At 35.8% G+C, this 16,450-nt stretch overlaps 1 protein-coding gene across 6 annotated transcripts in view; it reads left to right on the top strand.

The window, feature by feature from the left end:
* Nucleotides 1-1,849: 1,849 nt before the first annotated feature.
* LOC129259327 (syntaxin-binding protein 5-like) overlaps nt 1,850-16,450 on the top strand; it is a 122,336-nt gene continuing 107,735 nt past the window's right edge. For 4 of the 6 annotated variants that reach the window (XM_064098660.1, XM_064098657.1, XM_064098655.1 and 1 more), the window contains exons 1-2: nt 1,850-2,209; nt 5,601-5,698. In XM_064098660.1, the coding sequence (XP_063954730.1) occupies nt 2,093-2,209; nt 5,601-5,698 (215 nt within the window). In that variant the 5' untranslated portion in view covers nt 1,850-2,092. The remainder of the gene's footprint in view (nt 2,210-5,600; nt 5,699-16,450) is intronic. The other 2 variants (XM_064098659.1, XM_064098656.1) reach the window with 1 other exon arrangement.

The following is a 16,450-nucleotide window of genomic DNA, read 5'->3' as shown; positions in this document are numbered from 1 at the left end:
ATTGGGAAATAAAGAATAGGGACAAGATAACATACACTACCGGGCTGTCGAGGATTGAGATAACGAGCGGGAAGAAAAATGGATGGTATATATAGCATAATGTCGTATGAAAGTCTATCATGAACTTGCTAAATCTCCAAAGGCTCTGTCCAAGAGTCAAGACCCCGTGCAGTGGGGGCTCTGTAACGGGCCCCTATATAGACCCTTCCTGCATTAAGCTTTACGTTGAAGTAGTGGCGTACCGGGGGGGGGGTGGTTCCACAGCCAAGGGGAAATAAAAGAAAATAAAGGAGGCAGCGAAATGAGATGAATGAAAAAAAATATATGACATGACATTTGCTATAATGATGTAAAAATCTGTCACATAATTAGAATTTCATTTTAACAGGCCTTATTTTTTCTGGCTCGCTTCGCTCGCTGGCGACTTTTTACAAATTTTTCCACATTTGCTATGGTGTGCCCCTCACAATATTTGGATGATTACGATACACAACTGCATTGAATTTATGTGTTGAGTTAAAGCTATATAAAAATACACGCAATTTGATTAAAATAAGTGGCCATCTGTAAGGTTTAAAATGGCTTTGATATCAAGAGGTTCCAGGGCTCTGCCCTGGACCCCACCTGTAAAGCACTGTTATATGGATGAGTTTGGACCATGGCCCCAAAAAGTTCTACAACCAAACAAAAAAATGAGGAAAGAAAGGAAAGTGTATTATATTTTTCTGAATATCACGTTAAAATCTATCTTCATGTTAGATTCTCATGAAAAGGTGATTTTTTTTATCTCGCTCGCTTCGCTCGCTCGGGACCTATATTAAGCTACTTCTTGCCAGAAGCGCCATACTCGGCCCCCTCGAGCATACAGAGCTTCGCCCTGATGCTCACAATCATAACAAAAATCCTGTTCACCGTGGCGTACAAAAAAAAGAGAGAAAAAGGAAAGAGAGGAGGGTGAATATGATTTCATCTTTTTCACATCACGTCAAAATCTATCACAAAATTGGATTTTTGCAATAAAAATGTCAAAAAAATTTTGCTCGCTCGCTCGCTTATATATATATATATATATCTATTTGCCCGCTACGCGATATCGCCCCCTCAAAATTTTTGCCCTATGACGCCATTGCCTGTTCCATGATATGACCGGGAAATTTTTGGCTCTTGCCCCCCCTGGCCACCGACCCCTGTTGCGCCGCTGCCCCCATCTATCTATCTATCTATCTATCTATCTATCTATCTATCTATCTATCTATCTATCTATCTATCTATCTATCTATCTATCTATCTATCTATCTATCTATCTATCTATCCATCTCTCTATCTTTCTCTCTCTCTCTACTTCTATTTATCTATTGATCTATCTATCTATCTATCTATCTATGTCTCTATCTATTTATCAAGTCTTCTATATCTATCTTTCGGCATCTAAGTGTATCAATCCATCAAACTTCAATTTTCTTTCTATTATATGTATCTGTTTATTTTTATTTTGTCTGTCATTCTATTCATTTAGTTAATAATTTATATTTAGAAAAAAATTTTTTTTCATAACTTTTCATAAAAAAAACGTAACTGCAAAAGCATGTTCGGATTTCACTCATATGACTGCTCTCTGTACATGAAGTGCCGAGGAACTCTATGCTCTGATCAGTAACTGTGCAGATTGCATGCGGTGGTGTGGGACTCGCCTGTGTCGCACGCTGCAACCAGCGACGTGTGTAGACTCTTCACTAGTCGCTTTGTGGCTATTTTTGCGGAAAATGCCTTCGCCAGGGTGTAAAACGGAAACGCGCATCCGGGATTGGCTCGCAAGGTTAACCCAGAATTCCCAGCCGTAACCTTCGTAATATGTTGATGTGCATCACATACTTGTGCATAGACTTACACGCAAATTCATCCCGGCGGTAGTGCGCCTACACACTAAAGTGACTTTACGTAGGCTAGCAGACGATCGACAGCACTGCCCGACTGTACGCATCTTGCTTGTTTTTCTCGCGATTTATTCCAAACGGGCCAAATGGAGAGGTGGACTGTTTATCGTGGAGATATGGCAATTTCTTGAGGAACAATCGTGGAGAAATTAAGCAAAATGAAACGTCTTGTGAGGGTGCTGGACGGGCTCACGGCGGGGGTGGGATCCAGCTCTTCTCCGAAAGATTCAGATGTTGTGGAATCTCTGACACCGGAGCACTTCAATGTATGCAAGGTAGGTGGGTGGAACGAATCTCCACGACCTCGTCCATTCATTTACAGGTGGCTAGAGGCCCGCATACATACCGTATGTACCCCGTTCGTGTACGGTCAGTGTGTGTATATGCTCCCATATGTGTCGCACGCATGTTGGGAATCTCTTGAATAAAATCATTATCATAGATTTTTGTTGTATCATTATTGGAGATGAAGTACATTTGAGAGTTATGGCATCCATTCCAAGTATCCCCTTTCTTTAATTACCAATCTTTCCACAATTTTTTACATTTTATCATTTTATTGTGAACAGTGATTGAATTTGACAGAAATAAATACATCAGTCATGTCAGTGATATGTTTTTAATCAATTAAAACTGAAATGTGATTACTCATATAAAATTACAAGACACAAGCTGATTTATTGACTCGTGGAAATTTAGCTGATTACTCAAACAATACTGATAAATATATAAAAATTAACCTACCTTTTCTTTCCTTTGATGTCTACAATGATAAGGCCTTATTAATAATATGTCAGTATCCTCTTTAAAGAAATATATCTACATGTGATGTAGTTTATTAACAAGTGTTTTATTGTGCATTATAATTGTGTCACAATTTCTGTATTTAAACATTTCCATTCTCTATTAAAATAGCAAACTGTGATACATTGTTGCTTAAGTTGCATTTCTCACACAGGCATTGTTCATTAAGTCATGTACTTTACAAACAGCTTTTTGCCATTATTGGTACCTTAATAAGGAAATGAATCCTCCCTATTGTGAATCGTTAAAGTTATCTTTTCTCATTTATTTTTCTGTACCTAGTAATTTAATAAACCTATATCATTATCTGCCTTTTTGGCAACTATCTTTTTTTTTTGCCATTTGATAGTTGCAAACCATTTTGTTATAAAATTAGATCACCCCATTTCATTTATGTTAGACAATCATTTTAGTCATTTTCTATAATAAATAAATGATTATAAGAGGTGCTCTTTGAGCAGTAAACATGTCTTTGGATGGACAGAATACTTTAAAGGCCTAGTATTGCTAATACAATTCCATACTTTCTTGTACTGACTAAATCACTGCTTGTGTGTGCCAGGGTGCTACATAACTTTCTAGAAGCACTTTCCCAGTTGGGCAAGTAAATTCTGAAATAGTTGGAATATACTTGCCCAAAAATCGATTTCACTTGCCTGAAAAAATCCTTGAAAAAAAAGTTTAACCTCTTCAAAAGAAAGTATTGTGGATTTATAAACCATTGAACTACTTTTGACATGAACTGATGTACTTTGTTACTGCATGTCTTTTTCCAAAGTGATTTTATCTTGCCTGCTATGACCAAAATTAGGGTCCATATCATATCAACCCTAATTTTGGTCATTCCACTGTGAGAATTTTACTGTGAGTAGTTTTGGTCTATACTTCAAAATGCTTGCCCAACTCTAACTTTTACTTGCCCCGGGCAATCAGGCAAGTGCTTATGTAGCACCTTGTGTGCCATGTACACTATCTCATCAAGTACAGGTTTTAGGTCTGGATTTATTTCCTGTGCAATATCATATCATATTGCATGATGCTGATGCTCAAATATCTGACAGTGTCAAGTGTGTGTCTTATTGCATGGTCTAATAAATAATGAGCATCAAGATAACAATGATTTTTTTTATATATGTAATTTCTAATTCTCTTTTGTTTGTATATATTTCTTGTGTTCTACATTGTAAAGCGCTTTGATATGGATTTCATGAAAAGCGCTATATAACAATGATTTTTTTTTAATGTAATTTCTAATTCTCTTTTGTTTGTCTATATTTCTTGTTCTACATTGTAAAGCGCTTTGATATGAATTTCATGAAAAGCGCTATATAACAATGATTTTTTTTAAATATGTAATTTCTAATTCTCTTTTGTTTGTCTATATTTCTTGTGTTCTACATTGTAAAGCGCTTTGATATGAATTTCATGAAAAGCGCTATATATAAGACATAGTTATTATTATTATTGATTATTACAATACATGTAGATGGCTCTTCTTCATGGGATACCCAAAATATTTCACTCCCTATGGCAACGAGTGCCAATATTATATTACACTCTTCTTCAATTCATGCAATATACATTTCTTAACTTGTGGAATATTTTTGGCTATCCCATTCTGGGTCATCCAATATACATCAGTCTGTTGATTGAATACATGGACTGAATAAATTCAATAGAAAGAAGTGTTTTGACAAGGGTGTGTGTAAGGTAAACCCTTGTCAGGGTGATGAGATCATGTATCTAAAAAAAATTATCATGGGAAATCCCCCCTTTTTGAGTGGCAAGATAACATACAAAGCAAAAATTGTGGTGTCAACTGGTGTACATGTACAAATGTATATCAAGCGCCACACCAATCATTTAAATCTAAAAAATAATAAATTAAAAATAAAAATATTTTAACACCCATGGGTATTATTACAACAACTTTATTGTTACTTTAACACCTTTGGTGTTATATTCAAACTATATGGTAGAAGTTGAACACCTTGGGTTGTGGTCCTCTACATATAGGAACACCAACTGGTGTTGGTTTTAACACACAAGATTTTACAGTGTTTAAGTAATGTCATGACCAATCCTTACTCTCTGGTCTCTGTCTTTAAAAAAAATATGTCACGCCTCGTCAAAGGGATGACTATGTCATTTGATACAGACCCAGCATTAAAGGGATCCTTTGGGCTGAAAATTTTATCAAAATCTGATAACAAATAGCGAAGTTATTGAATTTTAAAGTATTATTGTGAAAAAAGTTATATGCATGTCATCATGAATATTAATGATGACACAGATCCCCATCATCCTTTTTCTTTTGTTAAATTACATGTGTACATGAAATCATAATTTTTTCATTTTTCCATTCATGTGTGAATATTTCCCTTGTAATGAATTAAGTTGCAGCAATGTATGCACTTTATAATCAGTTGTTATTCCAATATTTTTGGTTCTTGAAGGAAAAAAATTGAATGAACCTAATTTCATATAACAAAATACAAAAGAAAAATGGGGATATGAGTATGACATCATCAGTTTGCTCATTGAATATTCATGAGACATGCCTTGAACTGTTTTACCGGCATAATGCAAATCGGCATTAAAATGCCATAACTTTGTTATTCTTTGTCCGATTTTGATCAAATTTTCAGTGTTTGTTTGTCTGACTTTTATTAATCTGTTCAATAATATTATTATATTCAGTATGGAATACCTCTTTTAGTCTGTTATGTGTCTTTTACTAGAACTGGAATACATGTGTTTCTGAGATTATGTTGATGAAGCAGGGAAGGAGTCGATGACCATGAATGACATCTCAAAATGCTCCATTTTTATGCTATCTTTCTTGTTTGATTTTTATTGTAGGTTGTTCGCCATGGATTCCCGTTTGAACCGACCGCCATGGCATACGACCCTGTCCAGAACATCCTGGCCGTGGGATCCAAGAACGGCTCAATGAGAATGTATCCTTTATCAATTTGTTGACTTTTGGGGGGATTTGTGCCCCCTCCCCATCCTCAATTCATGTCATCATTCCTTCTCGACTAGTTTCAGTTAACCTATCATACTCCAGACATCAACCCCTACCATCATCATTTCGTGTCCCCCCCCCCATCATCCTACCCTTCCACCATCCTTCTGCTCCCTAATGTTCCCCCATCCCACCTTTTTCCCTTCCTCATCCCCCACCGCCCCCTCTCTCTAGCACCCCTGCCACACCTCCATCCTTTCCTTCTATCCTTGTACTCATGTCCAACCCCCTCTCCAACCCTCATCCTCTCCCTTCCCTTTATCCTTCCACTTGCCCACCATCCTCCCTTCTCGTTCCACCTTCCTTCCCCACCCCTCATCATCCCCATTAATCCTTCCCTACGATCCATATTTCCCCTCTCCCATGGTAGCACCCCTCTCCGGTCAATGCAATCCTCCACCTCCTACTATTCTTGTGCTGACCCATTATCTATTAGCTTTCCCCCACCATCCTCCTATTATCCCATACCCACCATTCTCCCCTCCCTACCTTCTTCCCTTCCCCCTTCATCTCCTTCCCCCTTCATCTCCATCATTCTTCCCTCCCCTACCATCCTCCCCTCTCTCTGCCTCGCTAACATCCCCCTCCCACTACCCTCCTACCATTCTTATACTCGCCCATCATCTTTTAGCTTCCCACCATCGCCCCCTCCCACAATCATCCCTTCACCCCCAACCATCCTTCCACCCCCTCTCCCTCCACCCCTCCCCAACAATTACCCCTTTCCCACTATTACTCCTCACCCCCCCCCCCATCGCTCCTCATCTGCTCATATTCTCCACTACCCTCCCCTTCTATTCATCCTGTGTATCTGCTGATGTTTGTCATATTAGTTTCTTAGAAGTTAGATGTATCTTTTTGGTATTATTATTTTGGTGCACTGATATTCTATGGTATCTCTCATTCTCTACACCTGTACCTTTCAAATATTACAAATTGTTGCCACATATGCAGAGCAAGGTAAGTGCAGTATTGATTAATATTTATTTTTGGATATCCATGGATGTCAGATTTTCAGTTGTACACTGTATTTAAATTGGAAGAATGAGAGGTGAAAGAGAATAAAGGAAGGAGGGAGGGAGAAGCAGGGAAAGAGAAAGAAAGGATGAGAAAAGGAGAATGGATAAAAGGGGAAACAGACTAGAGACTATAGAAAAAAAAAGACTGGGGGGGTGGGTGAGAGAGAAAGAGAGATAGAGCAAGGTGGAATTGAACAGAAAGTGTGAGAAGAGATGAGACTTTCTATCGAATACTATGTATACTTTGGGGGAGAGAGATAGAAAAAGACAGAGAGAGGGGGGAAAGAAAGATATGTTCATTAGTAATTCAACTAGCATCGGGAGGATCGGGGGATGGCATGTATTGAAACCAACATTTTTGTGATAAATTATTTAAAATGGCAAATCCACCGGACCAACAAAAAGTCAAGATGAATGAAAAGAGAAAAATTTAAACTAGCTTAATGCTGAAAATTTCATCGAAATCAGACATGAAATGAGAAAGTAATGACATATTATAAAACTCTTGCTTGATTTCACAAGTGTTCAGCATTCTGCTTGTTTGATATTTCTCTGTTTATTTAAAACCACTTTTTGCTGGAGTGGACTTGACCTTTACAGAAAAATGTGTGGGAGGGGCAACACTTATGCATATACAGCAATCAGCAGCGGCATTATATGATGGACGAAGAACTGCGGAGAGGGGGGGGGGGGGGTATTTCTAATTCGTACCTGATTGTAATTACGGACATCTGCCAGAATAATTTATGGTATTTGCATGGCTTCAAATCCTCCAGTGCTTCAAGGTGTACAAAAGGCTTGTGCAAATTCTCATTAACAATGTAACCATCTTGTTGTTTTTCACACTCACTATTTTTAGCCCAATTCTATTCTGGTCGCGAGATCAAAATAAACGTCGGTTGTATGAAGAGACCCTAAATTGTTTATTTGTATGTTTAGACAAATCTGTGCCAAATGATTCTGGAAGGGAATGTGTAATTGCTGAGAAATTGACAAAGTAAGCATGGTATTTCAGCCAGATGTCGGGTCTTTTTCCAAGCAACAGTAATACATTGTCCCACCCGTGCTTATCTGTGATCTCCAGTGTGGTACTTTTTCAGCTAAGATTTCAAAGAGTTTGTTTGAATAAACCAGATCTGAGTCTACGATGCAATGCTGATAATTAATCTTGATTTTATAATGTTTCTTGTGAAACTGTTTCTTATTGTTTGCTGCAACTACTTTCCTTCAGCTTCAAAAATGTGTGAATTATAAGATTTGGTGTAAATGCTGAATCCTGGGGAGCGTTTCATCAATATTTTCATCCGACAAGTTGTCAGATCTGACATCTTTCCATGATTTTGATTGGCTGAGAGGCACTGTTCCTATGGTAACTGTCGGATAAAATGGGACTTGTCGGATAAAACGTCCGACAAGTCCTTTCATGAAACGCCCCCCAGGACATTTAAAAAAAATGCTAACTGCCTTTAATCAGTAAATCAGTAAATTTGCAAATTGATCTACACCCGCTTTGTCTAATTTCCGTCTGGTCTATTCCCACATGGTCTAATCCTATCTCGTCTACAACCGGTTTGTCTAACAGCAACCCTTTGGTTTAATTACTAGCTCGCCAATTATTTGTCCAATTCAGCTATATCCATAAAGTCTAATATCTACTTGGTTAAATATCACTTGTAAAAGCAAAGTTTTCATGTGACAAAGTAAACAATGATTATTTATAGAGGAAGTGGAATTTTCACCAACTAAGCATTAATGATAATAATAATAACAACAACCTTACTCAGAACTGTTCTCCCAGCAGGCCCTGCTATTATTACTACGGCTTTAGCTTGGCTTCTGTAGCTAGGTGCTCAAGCATTCAAGGAATTTCTTCCTACCAGGTACCCATTCATGTGACCTGGGTTGAGTGCAGCACAATGCGGGTAAATTTCTAGCTGAAGGTTTACATGCCATGGCTAGGAATCGAACCCACGTCCCTCCTGATTGAAAGACAAAAGTCATAACCACTAGACCACGAATCCCCGGACTAAGTGGGTGTAAGACCAAGTGCTATGTAGGCCAAATAAACACCATATTGAGAAGTACCAAAGAGGCTTAGCCCATATGGAATTAGTCTATCTTAGAAGTAGAACAACTGTTCATAGACACCGTTCTCACTACCATCCTAAAACTAGTTTAGTGGAAACTAGTTTAACACGTAATGGGAACGGTCGAAGCGGCCTTGGAAGCGATCTTCCAATCCAGTTCGGAAAACCACCTCGCGATGTAGTTTTCAAGATCGCTTTGCCCCGTTAGAATCTAAAACCTTTGCTTTAATCCACTTGGCCATTCCACAAATACGTTTTTTATACTGGATGTTCTTAACCCTGTACTATCCTTAAACCTGTACTAATTTTTTCTTTTTCACACACACACACCAAATTTTCTGCCTAACCCCGGTTAAGGTAATGCTTGCTTGATATCTCTTAACATAATTTAGTCATCCCATACTTGGTAGCCATTTGTGATCTCTGATTGGACAAAAGCGCTGGCTCTGTTGCCGCTATAAAATAGGGCATAAATCGAGCACTGTCCTTGGCTTAGCCGGGTTTTTTTTTTCACTATCGATCTTAACCCCGGACTTTCACTCTTAGCACCGCTATTGCTCGGCTAACCCTGCTATTTTGCAGGGCCCAATAATCCTTATAGGTGGGGTTAGCCCACCTTGCAAAAATGCTGTGTAAAAAGAAACTGGGCTATAAAGCTGAACCCCATTCTATAGGTGGAGCTAAATTCCCACTTTGCCCTACCTATAGTATGGTTTTTTAAGGAGATTTTCGCTACTGTAGTGTAAAAAAGAAAGTGGGCTGTAAAGCTGAACCCCATACTATAGATGGAGCTAAATTCCCACTTAGCCCCACCTATAGTATATTTTTTAAAGGAGATTTTCGCTAGTGTAAAAAGCATATAAGATATATTTTGTTTTGATATAGAGATAGAGATTAGAGAATATCTAATAGCATCATGGTCACACATCACAGCAGATAGGTGAACTTTGACAATCCAGGCACCCCGTATTTGTTTGGAAATTGAGAGTGCAGCAGATGGTCGAAATTTGCAATAATATTGACAAATGTCTGGATCTAGTAAAAACGCGTGGTTAGGAATTTCCCCGGGAATTTCATTTTCATCTCCATATTAAACTGGGACATCAAAGCTTGATTATAAATAATAGATTGCAATAGAATTACATTCAAAACATGATATATGTACATGCATTTTATTTTCACATTGAAGTTTATTGCGATTGGAATTTCATTTGAAACATGATCATGCAGATTATATGTGGTCCAAAGTTTGGATTATTTATTAGCACATTTTTAGGATCATTGATTGATTTCAAGATTTAAGAAACTTCTCAAAGCTTTCTAATTTGGCAATTAAAACTGCCTTGATTTGTGATTTGCAAATAGATTAAGCCAACAAAATATTCCCCACATTGCTTCTCCATGGCAAATAATATTGAGGTTGAATCAGAATAATTTGCTTGATCAGAAATAGCAGGATGATTTGGAAATTTGAGCTGGTTCATATTTTTTTAAGGTTTCCTATTCATCCCCAAAAATGTGAGTTTGAATTTAGAATTCTGGAATGATTTAAAGCCTGACTCAAGAACAAGGCAGAAAAAGTTGATTTGAGTATCAATTAGAAGAAATTTTATGACATTCACAATTTAGATACTTTGACCCCAAGTAAAGAATTTTCTTGAAAATGAATTGTTGTACAGAATACAGATAAATCATAAAACATGTTGTGTCAAAGCTTATTTCAGCATTAATGAGCCCTGTAATGCTGTAAAAATATGCTCAGCTTTCGTTTTGATGGATGATCTGAAAAAAAGTGGAAGTATATGTACATGTACACAAAAGTATAATGAATGGCCTGTTAAAATTATATTTTATGGTTGATTTGTGAATATTGATGATCTTGTTGAATAGGGGGATGGTCATAAAGATGATGATTAACAATTGTATGTTGTGCCATGATTTGATTATAAGCAATACAAATTGAAGAATAACTCTAAAAAAATTAGTGGATTTAAAATAAATCCAGATAAAGCTTCCCAGACCAACTCAGGATTTAGATTTAAACCTTGAAGACTCTAATTCATATCTTCAATATTTTAATTCAATCATTTTAGATTATGGTGTAGATCATTCTAGATTTAAAATGAATCCTAAAGGATTTAAATTCAAATGCAGGGTTTGACTGATCACCATCTACATGTACAGCCCATCTGGATTTATTTTGAAGTCCCTGTTATTTAGATTGTATGAAAATCTCATCTCAAACTGGCTGAATTATGCAAAAATAATTTCAAATTTATAACATCTTTATCATAATTTACTATATAAAAACTATTCTTCTTAGTACCTATATTTACTATCAAGTCATTTGTTTAGGATGAGATAAATCACATAATTTTTTATAATGGCAATCCCAATTACATCTAAATAGATTTTAATTGATTTTAATAAATACACACATTCCTTGCTCATTGGTGAATTTATCCTATTTGGATGGATGAGAGAGGCGGTTTAATGATTGAGAGGGAAAAATAAATACAAACCCTCGACGGACCACATCACCTGTGTACATGTTAAACTGGTTTCCGATTCCTCCATGCCAGGCCATGCAATGAATAATGCAAATATTTGCTTTCAATGAACTAGGGCAATTCGACAAGAAAGCAAAATTTACAGTCATTAAACACTGTTTTGATGCGTGCCCGCTCTGTTCTGTTTGTTGCAGTATATCTTCAAAGCCCTATTACTGGGGTTCATTTCTTTCTTTATTGTTTTTTACCCCGTTAATTGTTTAGATATTGATTAATTTCTTCGAGGATAATCGTGGCTAGAGGTCAGTATTAAAGCAAGTCAGGTTGAATAATTCCATAATAACGCTTTTAAAGGATATAATCCAGTGTATTATGAATAGTTTATGATTTGATCAATATTGCTTTTCCTTTTCTTAACTCTTGTGTAAGGAGGTCACTCCCGAATGTAGGTTACCTAAGTAGGTTAGGGTAGTGTATTGAGTTTTTGTATCTCTTCTTGGAATGCTCCCCAGGGAGTGGAGAAAGGCATTGCTATATATTATGAAGGTATGCCAGTATCCAATGACTGGGGTAGTACATTGTAGTGCAAAGCGCTTTAGATACTTCTTTCTGATGTATTAAGCACTACATATAAAGATATATAAAAGAAAAGATAAAAAATTATGTCTTGTATAATAGTTACTAAAGGGGCTCTGCATCTTAAGTAACATTGAAGATGAGCAAATGCTGCTGAACAGGGGGTCCTTACATAGTAAAAATTACTTCATGAATTCGTAATCTCTTTTAGAACATTTTAATAAAATGTAATTGTAAAATCTATATTTCTATTCTGTTTAGAATATAATTATTATTATGAAACTACAGTTTCATTTATAAATTTGGAATTGAATTTCCTGCTGAAAATTCCCTTACATGTATGTTTTTTTTAGAATTTTGATAATAGGAATCAATTTTTCTTTGATATATGACATTTGGAACACAGTTACAAATTTCATTTGCCAGTAGGCATATTTCCATTGAATGGAACATTAATAATGAAAACCAAAATCAGTTATTAGACATATGATATGTACTATTCTTGTTTTATTACTTAATAAATATTTATATATGTTTTGATTAGTTTTATTAAATTTCTGAATTGTACAGTTATTCATGACTATATCTATAAAAAAACAATCGTTTTATTTAAATGTCTTTTTAGTTGTTTATTTTTCTTATATAATTTGATATAATTCTGCCATCTGTTGTAATGTATAGTATGAGTTATAGCAGTCCGAAACCACCCCTTAGAGTGCCCAAGGCCCACGTTAAGTTGTAAAGTTAATAGAAAGGATTATTTAGACGATTTTGAACGGAAGCTTGAGATACATTTTCGATGTCTTCATGAAGGCTATTCTGCAAAAAAGGACAGCTTGAGCAAATTCATGACTTTTTAAGATTTGGGCGATTCCATGATAAAACTTTACTTTTTTGCTACTTCATTAGTCTACAGTGATACATTTGGTATGACACTATAACAATCATCAAGCCTTTTTTTTATTAATCTAGTATTAATTTGAATGCATTCCAAGAATAATTTGCAAATTTCTTTAAAAGATGCCATTTCTTAATTTTTTTTTGGAAAGTCTTTTTTAAACATATATTCATTAGTCTGCAATTTTCAACACTTCGGAATTGATAACATTTAAGTTTATATTTACAGATGAAAAAGGATCAAAATTTACTGACATTAGATGTCAACTCCTTTAAAGTAATTATAATAATAATGATAAAGATATTTATAAAATGCGAAAGGCATATCCTTCCTAAGGGTGATCAAGGCACTCACAATAACTTCACATTCTGTAAATATTGAGACTATAAGAAATGTAATGGGGCATTGCATGAAACTTGAGTTCAATTGCATGTCCATTTTCAGTCTCTAAATCTTTCATATGTCTGGTAATTAATTGTAAATTTGTGATTGATTTCTAGACTGCTTCTTCTGATAAGAAGTGTAATCTGATTTGCTGCAGCTAAAATTGATTTATTAATTGTAAAATTGCAATTGATCGCAAATATTTTCTTGCAATACCCCATATGTCTGTAATGCTAGTATTGTACTGTCCATGTCCAGAAAGCTTGAATTGTCCATTTGCTATATTACAATCTACAAGAATTGCATCCAATGCATGTACATGTACACATATTGTGTACAGTTATTTTTTTATGTCACTGGAATTAATTTGCAGTCATTGAGATGGTTGTAAATTTACAAGGAGTATGAAATATACAAGATCATACAAGTACGTAGATTGCATACATACAAGCAAGCAAAGTTGTGATAATTACTCCCATATGTTATGTAAGAAGGCAATTACATTTTGCAAGCTTTATTTGTTTTGGAAATCAATGGCTTTCTCATTTGCGCCTCTCCGTGATAAGCTATCCATACTTAATTAAGCATCAAGAACTATATATATATATAGTCAATATATAAAACTATCGCCCTGAATATGTTCCTTTTGCCATATAACCAGTTGGTTTCGTTCATGCATTTTAAACATGAATAACTTTTTTAGTAATTATTTTGTGCATCCAGGCAATTGCTTTTTACTGAAATAATAGAAAATGCATTTGCTGGCATATGCTTGCTCTCCTGCATTTGTGCTCATGTAGGTTGTTTTCCTTTTTAGAACGACGGAGATAGAGAAAGCGGGGGGAGAGTCAGTAGCTGGGAGTGCATTATTACATGACGAGCATTGGCCTGCGTACATATATATTGTGTGAGCAAATTTGAATGCCTGATCTGTATTACGTGGCGAACATATTGCCGTAGAGCTCACACAGCATCCTCCTACGTGTAGCTCGTTGGTGGGTGTGTGTGAGTGTGTGTGTGAGGGTGAGTGTGTATGCATGCATGCATGCATACCGCGGTCCATCTTGTCTAAGTTCCACTGGTTTTGCATAGCTAGCCAGGAGATGGAGAGAGCATAGGGGTTGAGTTAGCATTTTTTATGCCTAATTGTATGTATGAGGCAAGAGAGAGAGAGAGGGTATGATATTGATGCTGCATGCTAGCTGTGTACATGTTTGTGGCGTGTGCCCCGTAGCGTGGAGGTGGTGGGTCCGTGTGTGTGTGTGTGTGTGCGTGGGTGTGTGTTTGGGAGCACGGGTTAGGTCGATTGATGGATGTGTCCCGGCATAATGCTACCAACATAATGCGACAGCTAATTATTTGCAGACGGTGCGGCCATGCCTGATGGAAATTAGGGGAATCAGGGATTCTGCCATTGTCTTCCTCGTCAGAGCCCACGATGGCTTCTTAAAGATTAATGAAGCTTACATCGCATTCTCATCCAGAATGAGGAATCGATTTTCATTTTTTGAATGATTACTTGCTATTGGTTTCTTTTGTGTACGCACCCTTATCTGCATGTCCATATCCTCACTTTTGTTTTGTCTTTCAATCAATGTATTTACTCCAAGTCATTAACATTTTGGTATTTCCTGTCATTTCTATAGTTCATAAGTTCATAATTTCAATAATGACCTTTGCAGGAATCGCAACAGATATCTAGATTAGATCTGAAATTACAGAGTGAGAAAAATGTACTGAAGTGACAAAAGAGTGGTGAAGCCTTTCAAAGTTTTAAATAAATTGATGATTTTCATCTGTCACCTGTAATATTTCAATTTTTCTTGTTTCTCCATCTTTATTCAAAACATGAAATAAACATCTTCACATACTGTATGTATATTGCAGCCAGAACACATGGTTGGAGTTACATGTTAATTAGTGTATGTTCAATTGATAATTCTTTGAGTGGTTTAGTGGTGTTAATTTGACTTACTAAAGCATGAGTGCTTGTTAGAAACCAGTGGACTTATGGCTTAAGGTTCTATCAGAGGGACCTAATTTAAAGAGTATTAATTGTATATATAACCAAATGGCTTTAGTAAACTCTCTAAATTAAAAAAAGATTGGTTGACATATGGAGATACATAATGTTGGTTAAAAAATAATGTGTAAAGAAATTAGTTTTTTAAACAAATAGTAGGTTTATATAAATACTCCTTGGTTGATTAAAAGAAAATGACCGTTCACATGCATGAATTTATTTTGAACCCAGGTCATCACATTACAGACACACTGTTTAAAAACGGTTTAACAAGTATTTTTGTAATGGAATGGCTCTTCTGTTGTGTAAAATAATTTCAGCTAAATAGAATGTTGATAGAAATGGACCAGTAATCGTGAATTTTACCTAATATTGTACTCTCGAAAAATTCATATGTATACATGTTTCTTTTTCGACCAATTTGGATTAGATTTTACTCAACTCTTTTTGAAGATGTAAAACGATACCACTGCTTTACTCTTGTGTTTCTCCATTTACAAACAAAAAATGTGAAAAATCACTGTATACTGGAGTATTATTTATCTTCGAAATTAGTGGAATATCCTGAACATGTAGTATTCTTATTTATTTACATGTAAATATATCTAGAGGATTTCCAGTGGGATTAGAAAGCCTTTTTCTTCATGTTCCTTTAAAATAGGATTGTTAATGAATCAAATATTTTTTTCATTCTTTGACATTGGGCTTTTGTATCCTTTTTACAAATACATGTATGATAGATCATAGGTAATATTTTTGCTTTTAATTGTCGCCCCAAAATCCTGGGAATTACTGCAGACATTTTTGACTGGATCGTGTTTGGCACACCAGTATTGGTTCATATAATCATGAACATGGAAAGAGCAATGAGTTCTAAAAGGGAATATATGATTCATTACTGTGCAAACCATCTATGCGGCTAAAAAACTTAAATTCATTCTAAAACTACATAAAAGAAGATAATCGGGGCCCCGTCTTACATAGAGTTACGATTGATCCAATCAATCGTAACTCTATGGAAATCCATCAGTGTCATAATTGTTTCTACAGGAAATTTGCAAAATGTCCTTTGTAAACAAAGAAGAACACACCAAATTGTCTAGAAATCAATAAATTTATGGATATACATTCATATCTAGAATTTTTATTGAACAAACATGCATTTTATATGTTGACTTTGCTGGCTT

Source organism: Lytechinus pictus, chromosome 4 (genome assembly GCF_037042905.1).
Source record: "Lytechinus pictus isolate F3 Inbred chromosome 4, Lp3.0, whole genome shotgun sequence".
Taxonomy (NCBI): domain Eukaryota; kingdom Metazoa; phylum Echinodermata; class Echinoidea; order Temnopleuroida; family Toxopneustidae; genus Lytechinus; species Lytechinus pictus.
This window is presented reverse-complemented; position numbering and strand designations above follow the sequence as displayed.